Source organism: Elgaria multicarinata, chromosome 16 (genome assembly GCF_023053635.1).
Source record: "Elgaria multicarinata webbii isolate HBS135686 ecotype San Diego chromosome 16, rElgMul1.1.pri, whole genome shotgun sequence".
In the NCBI taxonomy this organism is placed as follows: Eukaryota; Metazoa; Chordata; class Lepidosauria; order Squamata; family Anguidae; genus Elgaria; species Elgaria multicarinata.
Window position 1 is genome coordinate 19255173 of NC_086186.1, and position 19770 is coordinate 19274942.

Consider the following 19770-nt stretch of genomic DNA (forward strand, 5'->3'; position numbering starts at 1 on the left):
GATACAGGAGCCCTGTCCTCCTTTTCATATGGTCACCCAATGCTTGTGAGCTTCCTGTGAGAACCTGATTGTCCACTGTGTGAACAGAATGCTGGACTAGATGGACCTTTGGTCTGATCCAGCATGGGCTTTCTTACGTTTTTTGTTTTTCAATACAAGTGGACAACTGTTGCACCATGTAATATTTATCGCCAACTTTCCTAATACAAGGACAACCTGTTCCTCTTTACCAATTAACATTAGGGACCGTCAAAACTGCATAATTGCTGGCATTTATATTATCAAAGGGAAATAAAAGGCACTTCCCTTTCGCTGTTGCCTCCAGTGGAAGCTGGTGGGGATCTTGTTGCACCAACCACACCCGGCCCTAACCGGATTACAAATACACATTGATCACTGAACCCAAGTGTGACTTGATTCTGATTGAACATGTGTAGCTTTCATGCTGAGCAACCTGTACAATGCTAATCAGCAGGTCTGAGCTTTCTCATCTTGCTGAACCCTTGTATCTCCTTACTCCACCCCATTTTTGTGCTTAACATCCACCCTGATTGAGAATATTGATGAAATCAAAACCTGGCTCAATTCTTTGTGACCTTCTTAGTTGGTCTTAATAAAAATGTATTGCCCTACTGCAGGTAGGCAACCTGGTGCCCCTCCCAGATGTTTTAGACTACCACTCCCATACGCCCCAAGAGCCTCGTGTGGTGCAGAGTGGTAAGTTACTGCAGCCGAAACTCTCCCCACGGCCTGAGTTCAATCCCAGCTTAAAGCCTAGAAATTATGATAGATAGATAGATAGATAGATAGATAGATAGATAGATAGATAGGGCATCAGGGAAGCAGAAGCTAACTCCATTTTATTCCCATAATACTATAATTTAAGTGAGTTGAAACTGCAAACTGGGACAAGCTCAGAGTTTCATTTGTTTGTTTGTCTTTAGAAAGCCTAGGAGGAGGGCTTTCTCCGCTGTGGCACCCCGGTTGTGGAATGAGCTCCCCAGAGAGGTCCGCCTGGCTCCTACACTGTACTCCTTTCGTCGCCAGCTGAAGACCTTTCTGTTCACTCAGTATTTTAACACTTAATTTTAACTCAAATTTAAATTATACTGTTTTTACTCTGTATTTTAACCTTATATCAATTGTGCTGCGTGGTTTTATCCTGGTTGTGCTTTTTACATTGTATTTTGTATTTGTATTTTTAACTTGTTGGTTGTTTTATGATGGTTTTAATTTTTGTGAACCGCCCATAGAGCTTCGGCTATTGGGCGGTATAAAAATGTAATAAATAAATAAATAAATAAATAATTAGGGTGACCATATGAAAAGGAGGACAGGGCTCCTGTATCTTTAACAGTTGCATAGAAAAGGGAATTTCAGCAGGTGTCATTTGTATATATGGAGAACCTGGTGAAATTCCCTCTTCATTACCACAGTTAAAGCTGCAGGAGCTATACTAGAGTGACCAGATTTAAAAGAGGGCAGGGCACCTGCAGCTTTAACTGTTGTGATGAAGAGGGAATTTCACCAGGTTCCCCATATATACAACTGACACCTGCTGAAATTCCCTTTTCTATGCAACTGTTAAAGATACAGGAGCCCTGTCCTCCTTTTCATAGGGTCACCCTACTTTAATTAGGGCTGGCTAACATTTTAACATATCAGGAATGTAGAAGCCATTGTAAACCATGGAATGCTGCTTGAGAGATAATGACAATTGTTATCAGTGTGCTCCACAACCAGAATAACACACAAGACCAATGGTTAGCTTCTTTAGAGTGCTGACTGGTTCTGACTGAAGCCCAGAGAGGGTTCACCATCCCACCGACATCAGAGCCACCAGCCATCACTGCACATGGCAGTCTAGAAGGAGCCCCCATAAAACCATGGCCCAGAGTCTAAAATGACTGAGCTGCACCACTGAGTAAATCCTGACCTACTTTAAGCCAGCCTCTATCCTGAAGGTTCTTACTATGACACATCCTCCTCAATTGACCTTAATGAATAGAAGGTCTCTCTTTACTCGGTGTGCTATCCTTCCCCGGGAGGAAACTAACACAGCCTTCTCAACTCAGGAAGCCTTTGGTGACACACCCCTAACTGTGCAGTCAATGGTTCTTTCGAGATTCAAAGTTTTCTCAAAACAGCTCTGCAAAACACCCATCAGCACAGGACAAGCGCAGGATTTCAGGATCCGCGTGCAGTCATAAGTAGCTATATCCAGATTCAGTTTACTCTGGACAGAGGCAAAGACTGAACAATCAGAAATTAGATTTAAAGAGCAAGAACACTAAGAAACCAGTGAGAACGCATTTTAATCTCCCTGGACAAAGTGTTGCAGGCTTCCAAGTTACTGTTCATAGGAAGGCCTTGTGTGAACGCAGGGAATGTGTGGACAGCTGAACAGGAGTCCGTACAGAAATTTGATGATATCCATTTGGAGCTTAACAGAGAGTATGGTTCCCCTGTACCCTGTAAAGATTTCACATAGCTTGCTTCTCCCCTTCTCTGCCTGGGAGAAAACTCTACTCCAATTGCCAGTAGTAGGGCAACCCTATGGAAAGAAGGACAGGGCTCCTATATCTTTAACAGTTGCATAGAAAGGGAATTTCAGCAGGTGTCCATTGTATGCATGCATCCCCTGATGAAGTTTCCTCTTCATCACAACAGTTAAAACTGCAGGAGCCCTGCCCTCATGACCAGATACAAAAAGAGGGCAGGGCTCCTGCAACTTTAACTTTTGTGATGAAGAGGGAATTTCACCAGGGGATGCATGCATACAAATGACACCTGCTGAAATTCCCTTTCTATGTAACTGTTAAAGATGCAGGAGCTTGGTCCTCCTTTCCATATGGTCACCCTAGCCAGTTGCCCTGGGACTGCCAAACTGAAGGGATGCACAGTAGCCCCCGTCACTAGCCAGGTGACCAAAGGTCACAGGGGTTTGGGGTGGGGGCTGCAGCCCCTGCCAGCCAGGGAGAACGTTACGGCAAGGGCAAAGTCAACCTGACCACATTCATTGGCCAATGAAGGTGTAGCTCTTCCAGCGCTCAATTTCCTCGTCTCACCCCACTGTCTTTTATCTTTTAATACCAGGGTGGAGACCTTAGCAAGAATGGCTGAACAGCTGAGTCCACAACGTGAAGGCTTAGCAAAGCAAACTTTACATAGTTTCAAAAGGCACGCACACAAAAGCAATGACACAAGAACTGAATGGGCTTTTCTTTTTCTGTACAAGAGGAAGTCCTGTTGAAAGAAGCAGAAAGCTATTTTAGGCTGTGCCTTGCTAGTAAGCAGTGCTCTTAGCATGTATCCAAGGGATTTGATCAGCTCTATATCCTGAGTGAGCCCTGCTATTGCATCTCTAAGATAGCCCCCCCAAAAAAAATCTTTTGTAGCTGGGGGCATCTTTGAGAAATTGCTGTGGACACCACCACAAAATGGCTCCCATGGCCTGATTGCCTTTGGGGACTGGCTACTCAAGAGGCAGTGGGGGGGGAGAGAGAAACAGTGTGGCTAGAGGCTGGAAGAGAGGGGGAAATAGAAAAAGTTGCTTCCTGGCCCACCTAAGTCTTCTGCCACCTGCCCAGACCTTTCCCCTTTGCTCTCTCTCCACTCCCAGCCTCTGGCCTTGATATTCCTCTCCCCCAACCCCTTCCTCATCCCAAGCCTCCTTCGTTCTGTCTCTTTGTCAACCCAGCTTTGCTATTTCTCCCCCTCCAACTTTTTACCTGGCTGTTTCTCTCCCCACCTCCTAGTCTCACTTTTTCTCTCCTCTCTACCCCTTTGCCTTGCTTTCTCTTCCTGCAGCTGAGCTGGTGAACCGAGGCTGATTCAGGAACAGGAAGGAGAACCTGGTGTCCTCATGCTGTTCAGTTTTTACTAGCACTTTAAAAAGGGAGTAGGGTCTAAAGAGCCGGGCGGGCCATTGGGGATGTTCATGGGCACTGCGTTAGGAATCCCTGCTCTAAGAGTGTGATCAGTAGGGATGTGCTCCGCTTCTAATTGGACCGGCGAATTAGAAGCGGAGCTGGGTGCTTCGCCTCCCCTTAAGGCGGAGGCGAAGAGGATTGGGGGGCCGGGGGAGCGTGGCGAAGAGGATCGAGGTGAAGGCGGATCCTTTGCCTCAATCCGGAGCTCTGCCGGAAAGGTAAGTGGGGTTTACTGGGCCCTGAAGCTGTCGCCCATGCGGCGACAGCGGCAGGGCCCGGTAACCCCCCTCCTCTCCCTTACCTGCCTCCATCCGCGGCCCGTCGGCTTCATCAATTGAGCCCGCGGTTCAACCAGGAAGTCTGGGCCGCGGGCTCAATTGACGAAGCCGACGGACCACGGACGGAGGCAGGTAAGGCCCCCCTCCCCCTTGGTCCCTTACCGGGCTCTGCCGCCGTCGCCGCACGGGCAGCGACGGCAGCAGGGCCCGGTAACCCCCCACCCACCCTCCTCTCCCAGCCTTACCTGGCACCACTCCCCTCCACTGCGGAGCTCCGATTCGGAGCCAGAGCTCCGCAGCGAAGAGGAGCGGAGTATGGGCGGCGCGGAGCAGAGCGGGCCGATCTGAAATTTTCGGATCGGCCCACAGGGCGGAGTGGGGGGTCCGTGCACACCCCTAGTGATCAGGGTCAAGGGTGGGCACTGTTGGTCCCCTGCAGAGGGGGCACACCGCAGCAGGGGGCCACCATAAAGATCCCACTGGAGTTGTTTCTCCTCTTCACCACTGCATCCTGCTTGTTCACCTGCCTCTCGCTCCGGCCCAAACAACGGTGGTGCTGAAAAGGAGGAGCAGGAGCTGCCCCTGCCTACTTGCTCACTGGCTCTCTGCCTGTCAAGCAACCAAGTGGTAGCAATGATGAGAAAGAAGATGAGGCGCAACAGTTGCTGGTGACAAAGGCAGTGAGAAGGTGGACTTACTGAGTCGGTCCAAAACCCAGGAGCCAGCACTGCACGTGTGTATTTTGCCCAACCATTTAGGGTGACCTTATGAAAAGGGGCACAGGGCTTCTGTAACTTTAACAGTTGTATTGAAAAAGGACATTCAAGCAGGGGTCATTTGTATGCATGCAGCACCTGGGGCAGATGTATACATAGCAGGGTAAAATACTTTGAAAATGTTTCGAAAGCTGTGTATGGAGTGTGTCATGGGCCCCAACAGTTCTCAAAACTGCTATAAACCATTGTAAAGCAGTAGTGTAGATCCTGGTGAAATTCCCTCTTCATCACAACAGTTAAAGCTGCGGGAGCCCTCTCCTCTTTTGTATCTAGTCACTCTAGTATAGCTCCTGCAGCTTTAACTGTTTTGATGAAGAGGGGATTTCACCAGGAGCTGCATGCATACAAATGACACCTGCTGAATTTCCCTTTTCTCTACAACTGTTAAAGATACAGCAGCCCTGTCCTCCTTTCCATATAGTCACCCTACAACCATTGCATGCTTTGGCAGCAGAGAATGCCCAAAAGGATCAAGAAAGGAGTTAATTGGGAAGTGAGATCCTGGGTTGATGAGACAGGAAACAGTGGAAATATTTCATCTCCAGATCAGATCAGTTCTGGAGTGGTGGAGCTAGGCAATTTTAGACTCTGGTCATAATGGTTTTATGGGAGTCTCCTCTTTATTGTATGCTACTTCACTTACTTGAAGTTGTTTTACATGGCTCCTTCCTCTTTAGATGGCAACGTGCATTGCTTCGGGTCAGTGTTGGGGGAAGGGGGCTGCTCCTGCTGAGCAGGACCTCGGACATCTACCCCAAAGTCCTACCCTGATGGTCCCACGGATGATCTAAGCTCTGAACAAGATTAGTGTCACAACACAAAGTACAGAAGGATGCTCTGAATTCCCGAGAGCAAAGACACGTCGAAGATGCCGTTTTGCACAGAGGAGGCTCGATACGGAGAAAGAAACCTGTCCGGCCTGGCACCTGGAGATGAACGTTTTAGTTAAGGTGTTTGTGGTAAATTTGCAGGAGCTTTTGCAAGCAGCCACCTGCTTCATCTGATGTTGCATTGGACCTGGGAAAGGTAAGTAGAAAAGCCTGACTAAGAGGAAACATGCTTCAGTTGTAAAAGGGATGGTAGTTGTACCATCGGGACCATGGATAAAGCAGCTAGGTTTTTCTAAGCACTGTGCAGATGTTGAAATAGGGATGGGGAACATGTGGCACTTCGGATGTTTCTGGACCACAGGTCCAATCATCCCAGCTCCGATGCAGATTAGGACCTCACGGGAGGGCGACGCATTTCTCTGTGGAAATAGCAAGAGTGGGAAATCTCATTCATTGCTAGCTCCAGGTTTTTGAGGGCAAGACACCTCAATGGCCCCTTTCCCTCATTTAGGGTGAGCATATGGAAAGGAGGACAGGGCTCCTGTATCTTTAACAGTTGTATTGAAAAGCACATTCCAGCAGGTGTCATTTGTATGCATGCAGCACCTGGGCCAGATCGACGCATAGCAGGGTAAAATACTTTGAAAATGTTTTGAAAACTGTGTGTGGAGTGTATCATGGGCCCCAACAGTTGTCGAAACTGCTATAAACCATTTTAAAGCAGTAGTGTAGATCCTGCCCTGGTGAAATTCCCTCTTCATCACAACAGTTAAAGCTGCAGGAGCTTTGCCCTCTTTTGTATCTAGTCACTCTAGTATAGCTTCTGCAGCTTTAACTGTTTTGATGAAGAGGGGATTTTACCAGGCGCTGCAGGCATACAAATGACACCTGCTGAATTTCCCTTTTCTCTACAACTGTTAAAGATAAAGGAGCCCAGTCCTCCTTTCCATGTGGTCACCCTACCTCATTGGAAGGTTGCAATGGTGAAGATAAGGAGTAACTCCATTGCAGTTCTTGTCAGCAGGCCCCTGCTGGGCTGTGAACTCTTGGCAAAAGCCTGGTCATGCCCACCCTTGAAGCTGGCCCATCATATCCATTACAGGGATATGCCCAACTTTGCTCCTGGGAAAGCAGATGGGATGCAACTAGGATAAAAGAAATGCATAAATGAAACCCTCCCATTGCTGCCAGGCATTTCTCTTACTCACATGGATATCGGAAATAGAAGTCATTCTCCGAATCGCTCGTGATGTTCTTCTCACGCTTCTCCTTCTCCCAACCGACCACATCGGCTTCGGGGTTGAAGCGCACAAAGATGCCAAAAAGGACAATCATGGCCACCTCCCAAAGGAGGCACACCAGTGGCAAGCGCCAACGCATGTCTGTGTTCCTCGCCATCAGTGTAGTCCTTGCCATTGGTCCGTCTTGCCCACTGCCTGCTTCAGCAAAGATGGCAGAACACTGGAGTGGGGCAAGCTGGGAAGTTCAAACTGACAGTCCAGGCTGCTGGGGGAAGTTTGTGCATTTTATGCAATCTTGGGAGGCGTGGGTGTGACCCTGGTCCTGTCAATCATCACAGCCACTAGGGAAGAGGAGAAACCAGGGGCATTGTCACCGTGGGTGCATTGATCTGCACACTCTTTTGTACTGGCTACAGGGAGAGAGGCGGGGCGCATGCCTCAGACCTACTTTAAGAAGCTGAATGTATTCCGCGCGTTCAGCATCACAGATGAACAGATTCCGTCTTCAGCATCATAGCCAAAGAGATTCCACATTCTTCATCTCAGCATATCAAGTGCGGGGACTGATAAGCCCAGGAGGGGGTTGGTATCCCCGGATTACACAGTTGCTTATTTTGTCCTGCTCAGAGGGCAGCTACAGGGTCACAGCTACGAATATGCGCGCTAAAGTATCCGCCGTGCTTATCTGGTATGTATTTGCATAGAAATATCACAAGCTGTACCTCATTCATTTCATGCCGTTTTGGCCTCACTCTTTCATTTTCCCCTGCCACCCCACACCCTCCCCTTTGTACCTATATACATGCCTGCCAACTGAGGATACATTTCGCCTGTCTGATTAAGTGGGCTTGAATCCACAAAATGCCATCTGCCACAGTCTGATAATCTTTAAGATGCCACAAGATTCCTAGTGTGTGTCTGCGTGTACCTGTCATCCAAACCTGCCCCATTCACAACCCTGAATATCAACACAAATGGGAGAACACAAAATGTTCACATGTTCCTGAATTTGCAATCGCATTCAAAAAATGCATATTTTTGGGAAAACAAACATTAAACACACACACACACACACACACACACACATTTTCACACTTAGCCAATGGGGGAGTGCACACTTTTGAACACGCACACAGAAATGCACAATTTTCACATTCCAAATGCACTGCACACTTCTCCCATTGAAACAAACAGAAAAAAACAGGTTGCAAATGAGGCCGGGACTGAGCCGAACCAAGTTACAAAGTGAAATTTGGAGAATTTCAGTGAGCTCAAAAATCCCTGGTTCTCCTGTCCTTAGTCTGTGTGTGTCGGGGTATGTGTGTGACAACTGGGAGAGAGACACATTTTGAAAATTTCCCTTTCTAAAACTTCTTGGCTTCAAAATTTACTCTGGAATCCTATGCAAATTTTTGCTGGAAGTACTATTGACCTCAATGGGATTTCCACGTAGAAACATCTAGGAGCACACTGTTGTTCCAGTGAGGGTAGTGGTAAATCTTGACTTGCATTCTCTCCTCGTGATGATGTCCTCCGTAGCTACGTCCCCAAGGATAGTCCAAAAATGCTGGTGCTTGTGTTGATTCATATCATGGAAGCTGTTCTAGCACTTTTCATCTCTATCAGGGGCAGGTCTTTTATAAAGCTATGAGGTCTTAATTGCTCATTCAAGATCAGGGCAGGCCAATTTTGGGGTCCAGCACAGCTGGAGGGCACCAGATGGGGTGGTTGCTCTAGCAGAACAAATTCCTGGGCTCTGAATGCTTTCATTCTGAGTGTACATCTTTTGCACCAGGCTTTGGTCGTTCCACCAGGTGGTTCTTAAGAAATCCAGAGAAAATCCCACAAAGCTGAAGTGTGCCCACCCTGTTCTAATCCGAGCTTCTAATCCTAGAAGCAGTAGCAGCAAGGAAGAAAAAAGCCTTGCAAATGCTTAGATCAGGGGTGAAGAACCCATTTCAGCCCCAGGGCCAAATTTCGTTTCAGAGAAGCTTCTGGGCGTCACATACTGGCAGAGGACAGAATGGGTGGGATCAAATATACCAAAAAAAATGTCAGCATATTGTACCTTAAAGCTCTTATTTCCAGTAACTAAAGCTTTCAACTTTTTAGAATGGGGCAAAAACTGCACAAAAGCCAGGAAATCACTAAACAATGGGTGTTTGGGGGAAGGCAGGGCCAGGGAGAGGGGGCAGGGCTATCTGGGAACATCCAGAGGTCCAGACTGGGAACCCCAAGAGAGCTAGATTCAGTGCTGGCTGAAGGTTTTGGAGGGCCTTTAAGCAGGGTTCTTCAATAGCCCCTCTCCCTCAATGAGTCTACCTTCTCACCGCCATGGTCACCAGCAACTCCTCCTCCTCCTTCTCATCAATGCTACCTCTTGCTTGCTTGGCAGGCAGAGAGCCAGGGAGCAAGCAAGCAGGCAGGGGCATCTACTTCTCCTCCTTCTCACTATCACCACCGTCAGAGCGAGAAGCAGGTGAACACGCAGGTTGCAATGGCGAAGCAGAGAAGCAATTTCAAGAGGATCTTGTCCGGGGGACCCTGCTGGGTTGTGAGCCCTCAGCAGGTGCCCAAGTATGCCCACCAGATTTGACCCCCCTGGCCAGAGGCTCCCTACTCCTAGGGGCTGTCTCAACATTGCCTTTGCCCCACAGTGGCTCCGAGTTGGCGCTGTGTTGGTCATATGACGCAGCCGCCCATTCAGTGCTGCAGCTGGGCAAAGAATCGATGGTGTGCAGTGGAAAAGTCAGGGACTTACCCTGACTTTTCCTGCCAGAGCGACGTCAGCACAGCTCTTCTGCTGTCTGTCCTCACTGTGGTGCTGCAAGGGGGGGGGCATTTCCAGCAGAAGGCAACCTCCCATTGGTCGCTGGAAGCTGGGGGAGGGGGAGGCAGTGAGCTGAACAGCCACGGGAAACCCCTCACTGCTTCCCTCTGTCTTTATAACTCACCGCCATCCCACAGCAGCGATTCCGTGGGGTTTGGTGGCACAGTGGCACCAACTCAGCACCATAAAGTCAGGGCCCTAGTTTACCATGACTTCTCAGGTTCCAGGACTTGACCCCAATGCCTGAAACAACTGCAGTCTCTTTGTTTTCTTCTTACACCGTTGCTCTTCTTCTCCTTTCCTTTTGCTTTCCCCCCTCCCCATTCGCTCCAATTTTTCTGTCTCCTCCCATGAAAAACAAAAGGTAGTGAACGTTACCTAATTCTGGAGGTTGCCTGCAGCTGTTCCTAGATGGATGGCATGTACATTGTCTGGCTCCAGGAACTGAATGTCACAAATTGCCAGTGGGTACTGCATTTTGATCTTGTTCCATTTCTTAGCTGTTAAGTAACCTGTTGTAGTCACAAACAGTGCAATTAATGCATGCTTGTAAGCTGTTATTCGCCTTGGGCAACTTTCCCCAACAAGGTGCCCATTTAGATGTTTTGAACAACTCCCATCATCCCTGACTATCAATCAGACTGGCTGGGGATGGTAGGAGTTGTAGTCGAAGTTGTCTGGATGGCACCAGGGGCAAGCAACAGCTAACCACTAGGCAAAACCCCCCAAGCAGCAATCAATAAAGAACTATTTTTTCCCCATGCCTAACCTGAAAAGGGCATTATTATTATTATTATTATTATTATTATTATTATTATTATTATTATTATTATTATTTCATTCCACACTTCCTCCATTGAGCTTAAAGTGACACACAAAAATGTGGCTTATCCCACTTTATCCTCACAACAGCCTTGTTAAGTAGGCTAAGCGAAGGGACCAGAGACCTTGATACGTGAATGGGGCTTTCAACTCTGATCCATCCCCTGACCTGGCAGCTGAACCCTAGCTCTCTAATCAGTAATGTCACTCTGAACTTCATTTCTGCTTCTCACAGAGCAAAATTTGCTAGTCTCCCCTAGAACGTTCTACCCTAGAACATGATGACTGTGGGCTGTTTCTTTCTACTGTGAAGTTTATCATTAAATACAATCAAGTTCTGAACTGCCACCTTGAAACCATTATGGAGCACCTGGAGAGAGAATGCAGGCACACTACGTGTCCAGGCATACTCAGAATGAGCATGTGGTAGTGTGTGCCAAGGAAGTCCTAAATGCAATTCTTGAGGTGATGAGAAATGCTCACCGCTATCATAGATGGGATATCTGATGTCTAGCATACAGAGCAGCGGACATTTATCATATGATACGTACATGAAAAAGATGGGAAATGGGGTGTTCAATCAATCAATCAATCAATCAATCCTTTATTTACAGTCAATAGACCAGAAAAAGAAAGGTACAGTTATTCCAAGCAAAAGGTCAATAAGATAAACTAAGCATATAAAACATATCATTAGGAATACATTTAGGGTGACCATATGAAAAGGAGGACAGGGCTCCTGTACCTTTAACAGTTGCATAGAAAAGGGAATTTCAGCAGGTGTCATTTGTATGCATATCGCACCTGCTGAAATTTCCTCTTCATCACAACAGTTAAAGCTGCAGGAGCTATACTGCGGCTATACTTTGACCAGATTTAAAAGAGGGCAGGGCACCTGCAGCTTTAACTGTTGTGATGAAGAGGAAATTTCACCAGGTTCTCTATATATACGAATGACACCTGCTGAAATTCCCTTTTCAATACAATTGTTAAAGATACAGGAGCCCTGTCCTCCTTTTCATATGGTCACCCTAATTTTAATACATAAAAATCAAGGGTAAAAGGGAGTAAGATCAGAGCAAGGATGGGACATGTGTTAACATTAGATCTTGGACAGAACATAGGAGGAAAAATTAAGGATGTTGTAGGGATGATTTCTGAAAATGGTGGAATGTGATCAAAGGAAAGGAGAAGGCTTCACAAAACAAATAAAGACACTGCTGGCATAGTGTAAGGTAGAGCTGCAGAATTTAAAACGCCAAAATTATGAAAAGGCTTCAAATATGCTTCTGGAAAATACAAGGGTGTAGGACTAGGAAAGAGAATGAAAATCTCCAGGCCTTGTTTTCAGCCTGCATTAAGAATATAAGACCCTAAGAAGAGCCGTGCTGGAGCTGGATTAGTCCAAGGGTCCATCTAGTTCAGCACTCTCTTCACAGAGTGGCCAACCAGCTGTCCATTAGGAATCCCCAATTAGGACACGGCGCAACAGCACCCGCCCACCCATGTTCCCCAGCAACTGGTGTATTACATGATCTCTAAACCTATATGGTACCCATGCCATGGAAAAGAGCCCTGAAATGAAAATGTATTTTGGAAATGTTCAGAAGTTGTACATGGTGTTTTCATGCAGTCCTGCAAGATGGAAAATTCTTCAGGAAACCCCAGGACTTTCTTCATATCAACAACTAGGTGAAGCTCAAAAAACGATGCCATTTGACCCCTTGTGAAAAGTCATAAAGGGATGCTAGACCCTTTCATAGAATCATAGAATAGCAGAGTTGGAAGGAGCCTACAAGGCCATCGAGTCTATTAAGTCCAATACTTCCTTCAAAATGGAGGAAGTATTTGACTTAATAGCAGAAACCTGGCCAAAGTTTCAGGACTTATGGAATGGACGCAGTTCTTTGAATTCAATCTTTTGACTACAGCATGGGACAAGATATCGCAGTTCATTGATATCCAAAACAAACTCTTCCAAGGATCTAACCTCACCAAGGAAGAAGGGGTGCAATGTATAAGGAGCTCTAAGGAGGAAATCCAGTAGTTGAATGATTCCTGGGCAAGTCTTCTTATGAAAGGCTTAGGTCATTGTGGAGGGGATGGGTATCACAATTGAATTCAAGAGGACACACAGAAAGATCTAAAGGAGGAGGTATTTACATGATGATCCAACCAATACAGATCACATATTCTATTTTGTTAAAGTTAAATTCAGGGCTGAAGTGTTCATCTCAGCTACGGAGAGGGTCCTCTTAGACCTTCAAACCCTAGCTGAGACCATGGGGAAAGTCTCAAATGTGTTCTCAGCCATCCTTGACTCAACAGCTGTTGCAGAGGATGAAGAAATTGCAAAGTTTGCAGAACTCCTGTCCACCATCTATCCACAAGAGGAATTGTAAGATGAACTTTACCTCTTTTGCATAATCAGGAAATACTTGAATCTGTGCACCTCTGGAGGAGCCACGGGCACTGTGTTTGAACTTCTCAACCAGATGTATGGCAAAGGTTCAGAAGACGTGTTCCTGCAGATATGTATTTGAGAACACTGTTGCATCTGAGGACCACACCTTTTAGTAAGTTTAGGATGATTGAGGACTACCTGCCATCAGTGATTATGGAGCATAGGCTGAATCATGTTACCATAATCTCATGTTATTGTGTAAAGCAAATTAATCATGATGATGTAATTGATGACATTGCATTTATGAAGGCAAGAAAGAAAGGCTTTGTGTGGATCTACAATTCCCCTTGCACACACCTAAAGAAAGGAAGTGTTTCAAACTTCGCTGTTCTTATTTCAGTCTTTACTTCCTAACTTGGTGGGATAAATTGCTCCACTTGCTGTTGACTTGCTTCTGAAGTGAACTCTGCCAGTCTGCCTTTGTCCTGGGAAAGCCCTCTTGTTTCTAGCGCAAAGAAGTATTTCATGTACAATTTCTTTTTCTTGCATATGCTCTGCACATGTAGGAATCAAAACATGTGGTCCCCCAGCTTATAGACAAATTCATTGCCACCAGGCCCAAACCTAGGGTGACCCTATGAAAAGGAGGACAGGGCTCCTGTACCTTTAACAGTTGCATAGAAAAGGAAATTTCAGCAGGTGTCATTTGTATGCATATCACACCTGCTGAAATTTCCTCTTCATCACAACAGTTAAAGCTGCAGGAGCTATACTGCAGCTATACTTTGACCAGATTTAAAAGAGGGCAGGGCACCTGCAGCTTTAACTGTTGTGATGAGGAGGAAATTTCACCAGGTTCTCCATATATATGAATGACACCTGCTGAAATTCCCTTTTCAATACAATTGTTAAAGATACAGGAGCCCGGTCCTCCTTTTCATATGGTCATCCTACCCAAACCCCATAAACCCCCTGAGTTGTCCTGAGCACCAGCACAGAGCTGCCATTAAAGCAGGATTGGGGAACTATTTCTTGGCAGAAGATCCCCATGGGCCAAATGATGTCAGGGGGGCATGGCCGCACCCCTGACATAAGTGTGTACAGTGATGGATGAGTGAAGTGCACATACCCAGCCCTTGCAGGACCCCCTGGAGAAATCTCCTTGTTATCGCTGATCGCAGATCGGAGATAACATGGGCATTCCCAACATGCTCCCTGCCCAAGCTTCTGATAGCCTCCAGGCTTGGGGGTGGGGCTTGGAGAGTGGGTGGGGTCTGTGGAAGAAACCCAAGCCTCCACAAGAGTGATGGAGTACCTCCGCAGGCAAGAGGTTCTCCTATCTCTGCATTAAAGAAACTTGAACAGATTTTTTTAAAAAAATGGCAGCTCTAATTGAGAGCCATATATTGATGTAGGATCCATTTCTCCCAAAGAATGGCAACATGGCACACATGCACTTTTATCGAGGCAGATTCAGAAGAAACCAACATGACATCCTCTGCAGGGAGAAGTTGCAGGAAGTGATTTTTGAGTGGAGTGGAGGAAAATTGCACAGCTCAGTGGTCGAGGCTTTTTCATCCTAGCCCACGTGCCCTCGTAGGCTGAAGAAATTGTGGGGGTGGGGTGCGTGAGAAGTATGAATATTTTGCATCTGTGTAGCAAATTTATTTTATACAGAACGGAGAGGGAGAGAGAATGGCACACAGCTTGATTTGTCCCGCATTTTAAAAGAACTTTTCCAGTGTATCTCAAGACCCCGGTGTTCTTCTAGCTTTCCCACGCTCTCCTGCCAATTTACGGGCTTGTACACTGAGAACCAGCCAATCTACTTTCAAATCAGGGAGACTTTAGCCTCAGGGAGACCAGCAGGAGCCCGACTCTCTCAGCAACATTCTAGACCCTTTCCCTGAATTCTCAGCTTTCATGATGTCTCTCTAAAACTTTTACTTGCAGGGATGAGAGCCGGCCCTACCATTAGGCTAGAGGGTGGGCAACCCATGCAGCCTCCACTACACCACCAAATTTTGGTGGCAGCAGGGGAAATTATTATGATTTGTGGAGATGGCAGTACAGAGTGCTAAAAGGGTCAAATTTAGACTGTGGGCAAACAAGCTGTATTTGGATTTTGGTGGGAAACCGCTGTGTGTGTGTTTTATGGGGGGGGGGTAAATATCCAGGTTGCCACATGAACCGTGTGACACCCCATGGAGTGCAATCTATGGGGGGAGTCCAAGGGGGGGCAAAAATGGTCCCAGGATATACTCCCTTGCCCACCCCTGCATTAAGGAGAAGGAGGTGACTGCCTCAGGCAGCAGATGCTGGGAATTGGAGCAGCAGCAAGGTGTTGGAGGACAGAGCTGCCTTGCATCCCATGAAGTCAGCCTTCAGCCCTCCGCTACCCTTTCTTATTAGCCAGGATTGAAGTAAGATTCAAATGCCAGTCTGGTTGGCTTCCTCGTGTGGAATGCCGAGGAGTACCTTGTCCTTCATCTCAGGCAGCAAAATGTCTTTGGTAGGGTGACCATATGAAAAGGAGGACAGGGCTTCTGTATCTTTAAAGTTGTATAGAAAAGGGAATTTCAGCAAGTGCCATTTGAATGCATGTAGCACATGGTGAAATTTTGTCTTCATCATAACTTAGGGTGACCATATGAAAAGGAGGACAGGGCTCCTGTATCTTTAACAGTAATGTAGAAAAAGGAATTTCAACAGGTGTCAATTAAAGAAGGTGAAATTCCTTCCTCATCACAACAGTTAAAGCTACACTAGCTATAGTAGAGTGGCCAGATACAAAAGAGGGCAGGGCTTCTGCAGCTTTAACTGTTGTGATGAAGAGTGAATTTCACCCTCTTCAATTGACACCTGCTGAAATTCCCTTTTCTACATTACTGTTAAAGATACAGGAGCCCTGTCCTCCTTTTCATATGGTCACCCTATCATAACAGTTAAAGCTGCAGGAGTCCTGCTCTCTTTACCAGATACAAAATTGAGGAGGGCACCTCTCAATGAATCTCTTATTGCTAGAAAATGCTAACTTTATAACTGAGCCAGATCTACCGTTATACAATGTATGCCAAACCAGGGTTATTCCAGACTAGCATCTCTAGTATATGATAGCCTCTGAGAAACACAAAAATTCTGGACCAGTAGTAAACAAAACAGTCAAGATGTACATCAGCCTTCCTCAACTGGCCACCTTCCAGATGTGTTCCACTACAACTCCCAGCATCCTCGGTCAGCAATGGCCCTGCTGCCTGGAGATTATGGGAGGGTGTCAGGTTGTAGGGATTGCAGCCATCCCAGGTTTCTCTGATCTGGGCTCCTCCAGCTGTTTTGGACTGCAATTTCCATCAATCTCAGCCATCATGGCCAATTGTGAAAGCTAGTGGGAGTTCTAGTCCAAAACATCTGGAGGGCCCAACGTTAGGGTGATCCTATGAAAAGGAGGACAGGGCTCTTGTATTTTCAACAGTTGCATAGAAAAGGGAATTTCAGCAGGTGTCATTTGAATATATGGAGAACCTGGTGAAATCCCCTCTTTATCACAACAGTTAAAGCTGCAGGTGCCCTGCCCTCTTTTAAATCTGGTCACAGTATAACTGCAGTATAGCTCCTGCAGCTTTAACTGTTGTGATGAAGAGGAAATTTCACCAGGTGCGATATGCATACAAATGACACCTGCTGAAATTCCCTTTTCTATGCAACTGTTAAAGATACAGGAGCTCTGTCCTCCTTTTCATATGGTCACCCTATTCTCTCCCCGAAACAAGCTGTACTGTACAAATCCCTGTACTGTTTGAATTCTACAGTGTTGAATGGTGCTTGCCTTATCCTAATTTTGGCTCATGGACGGTTTTCCAAATGGTGGGTACCACTAGCTATGCCAACTTTAGATACAGGTTCACAGCACACTCCTATAGATGTCTGTTTGGAAGTGAGCACCCTTGAGTTCAGTGGGGCTTACTGGGGATGGGATCGCAGCCTTGGAGAGCCAAACCAAACAGGTTCCCCTCTGCCTTTTCCAAAAGTCAAGCTTTGTATACAGATGGGGTGCAGAACCTTAGGCCTGTGGGCCAAATCTACCCCTTCAGAGTTCTCCAGATGGCCACACCCCTTTTCTCCCACTGCCAATTGTTTGATGGTTTCCTGGGTGATGCACAATTCTCCCCCCACATTCTAAAACTTGAAATCCCTCTCCTAAGGCTTAATTACTGGCAGTAACAACTTTTAAGCTGAAGTAGGCTGGTATTTTGGCCCTGCCCTCATTTTGCCTTTGGCCATGCCCACAGTTGGAATGCAGCCCCTGAAAGCTTCTCCAAAACTGGATTGGGCCCTTGGGGTGAAAGAAGTTCAGCACTCCTGATATACAGATATTGGCAAAGCTCAATTCAATCCTCTGAGTTAATCAGCCATTTCTTTCCCCTGTCGGAAAGCCAGCTGCAAGCACAGAGTCTTTGCCATTCCCATTAAGGAAGGCAGCAGGTCATGCCTTTTTCACTGAGCCAAAAGCCTCTCTCACCTTGCTGCATTCCCCCCCTCCCATTTCTCCCCTTATCAGTCGTTGGGATCAGAATTTGGTGGGCAGGTGTCCAACCCACGTGGCTGCCTCCACGGTCCAGTGGCTTCTCTAAAACACAGGCTCTCACCTTTCACCGGCTCTGCAAGCCCCTCACCTTTCAGGTCACCATCTAAGAAGGGAATGATAAAAGCTATCAGAAACTGGTTGAAAACTACAACAGCTAAAATCCATGCAAGGAGATCCCGGCGCTAGCGTGAATGAAAGGCAGGCCACAACGAAAGAAAGGCAGCGAGTTCAGGGATCAGCTTTGTTTTCCATATACACAGTTTTGAAATGCACCTTGACATTTTGTCATTTGAGTGTATTGTTCAAGGCCAGGGCTGGACAGGCATGCAGGATCTATTACTTATGTTTTATTTATTGGTTTGTTTGTTTATTTAATAGATTTATATATAGGGTGACCATATTTGGGAAACCAAAAAAGAGGACACCTAGTGTGTGTGTGTGTGGGGGGGAAGCAGCTTTCTGAGTCCTGCAGAAAGTACATTATTCTCCCGCCATCTTAAAGAACCCGATTGGAGTGGAGGAGGGGAAAGGATTTCATTCTGCACCACCAGCATCCACTCCAATTGGGGCCTTTTCTATAATGTTCACAAATGACCCACTTTCCCCTTTAAGACCTCAATTGGAGCTCGGGTTGGGGGAATGATGTGCCTCAAGAAAGCATGTCATTCCCTCCTGCCATGCTAATGGCAGCCTAAAAGGGGAAGGTGTGTCATTCCAGGACATTATTGAAAATTATAGAAAATCCCCCCTGACACCATGGAAAGAACAAAAACCAGGACAAATCCAGGGAAATCCTGACAGTTGGTCACCCTATTATATACCACCGCAGGTATTTAAAAAAAACATTTCTAAGGCCCTGTTCAGAAGACAACTTAAACCACGGTGGTTAAGGCTTTCTTCATAACCAAAAAGCCATCACCGCCATGTTTAACAGTGGCTGTGTTCAGAAGATACCTTCAACTATGGCTTTCACCATGGTGGTTAAGCCAGAAAGCCAGGCTGTGTTCAGAAGACAGCTAACCATGACTTTAACCACAGTGAATAAAGCAAAAAGCCTTATTCACCATGGTTAAAGCCACGGTTTACGGTGTCTTCTGAACACAGCCTGGCTTTCTGGCTTAACCGCCATGGTGAAAGCCATGGTTCAAGGTGTCTTCTGAATGGGCCCAAAGTCTTCTGAACAGAGGCTAAGCAGTTACTCCTCAACTTCCCCCTTGCAACCTGCTCATTCACCTGCCCAGACAATGGTGCAGCAGAAGGAGGACAGCAGATGCCACTGGCTTCTTTCCCACTGGATCTCTGTCTCATAGGCAAGCAGATGGCAGCAATGATGAGAAAGAGGAGGAGGAAGAAGAGGAGCCGGAGACAATGGTGGGAAGAAGGTAGACTCGCTAAGGCAAGGGGCCCATAGAAGGTGTCTTGCTCAAGGGTCCACAAAAACTGGGAAGCGGCACTGTCTATTGAGCCTGACACACACACACCCAAGCCTGAAGCCCTAGATGCTTGCCTGTGCGGCCTGCCCCTAAATCCAGCCCTGGAAGCATGAACAGGCCTGTGTATTTCACTGGAATCTGCCCATTGATGGGATCTCTCAGGAAACACATTCATTCTTCAGCCTGGCCTGCCAGCCTATAATGGTATTATATAGCAGCCTTCCCCAGCCAGGTGCCCTCTAGATGAATTGGATTACACTTCCCAACATCCATAGCCACCATGGGCATTGCAGATTGGGGGTGGTGGGAGTTGTGTCCAACACATCTAGAGAACATCAGGTTGGGGGAGGGCCATTTAGATACCAACTGAGTGCAGATGAATCTCTTATTGCTAGAAAATGCTAACTTTATAACTGAGCCAGATCTACCGTTATACGATGTATGCCAAACCAGGGTTGTTCCAGACTAGCATCTCTAGTATATGATAGCCTCTGAGAAACACAAAAATTCTGGACCAGTAGTAAACAAAACAGTCAAGATGTACATCAGCCTTCCTCAACTGGCCCCCTTTCAGATGTGTTCCACTACAACTCCCAGCATCCTCAGTCAGCAATGGCCCTGCTGCCTGGAGATTATGGG

General features: G+C 46.7%; 1 protein-coding gene across 1 annotated transcript in view; it reads right to left on the reverse strand.

The window, feature by feature from the left end:
• RHCG (Rh family C glycoprotein) overlaps positions 1–7232 on the reverse strand; it is a 34440-nt gene extending 27208 nt beyond the window's left edge. Inside the window, exon 1 of the mRNA XM_063142655.1 lies at positions 7025–7232. Within this exon, the coding sequence (XP_062998725.1) occupies positions 7025–7232 (208 nt within the window). The remainder of the gene's footprint in view (positions 1–7024) is intronic.
• Between the last annotated feature and the right edge of the window lie 12538 nt (positions 7233–19770).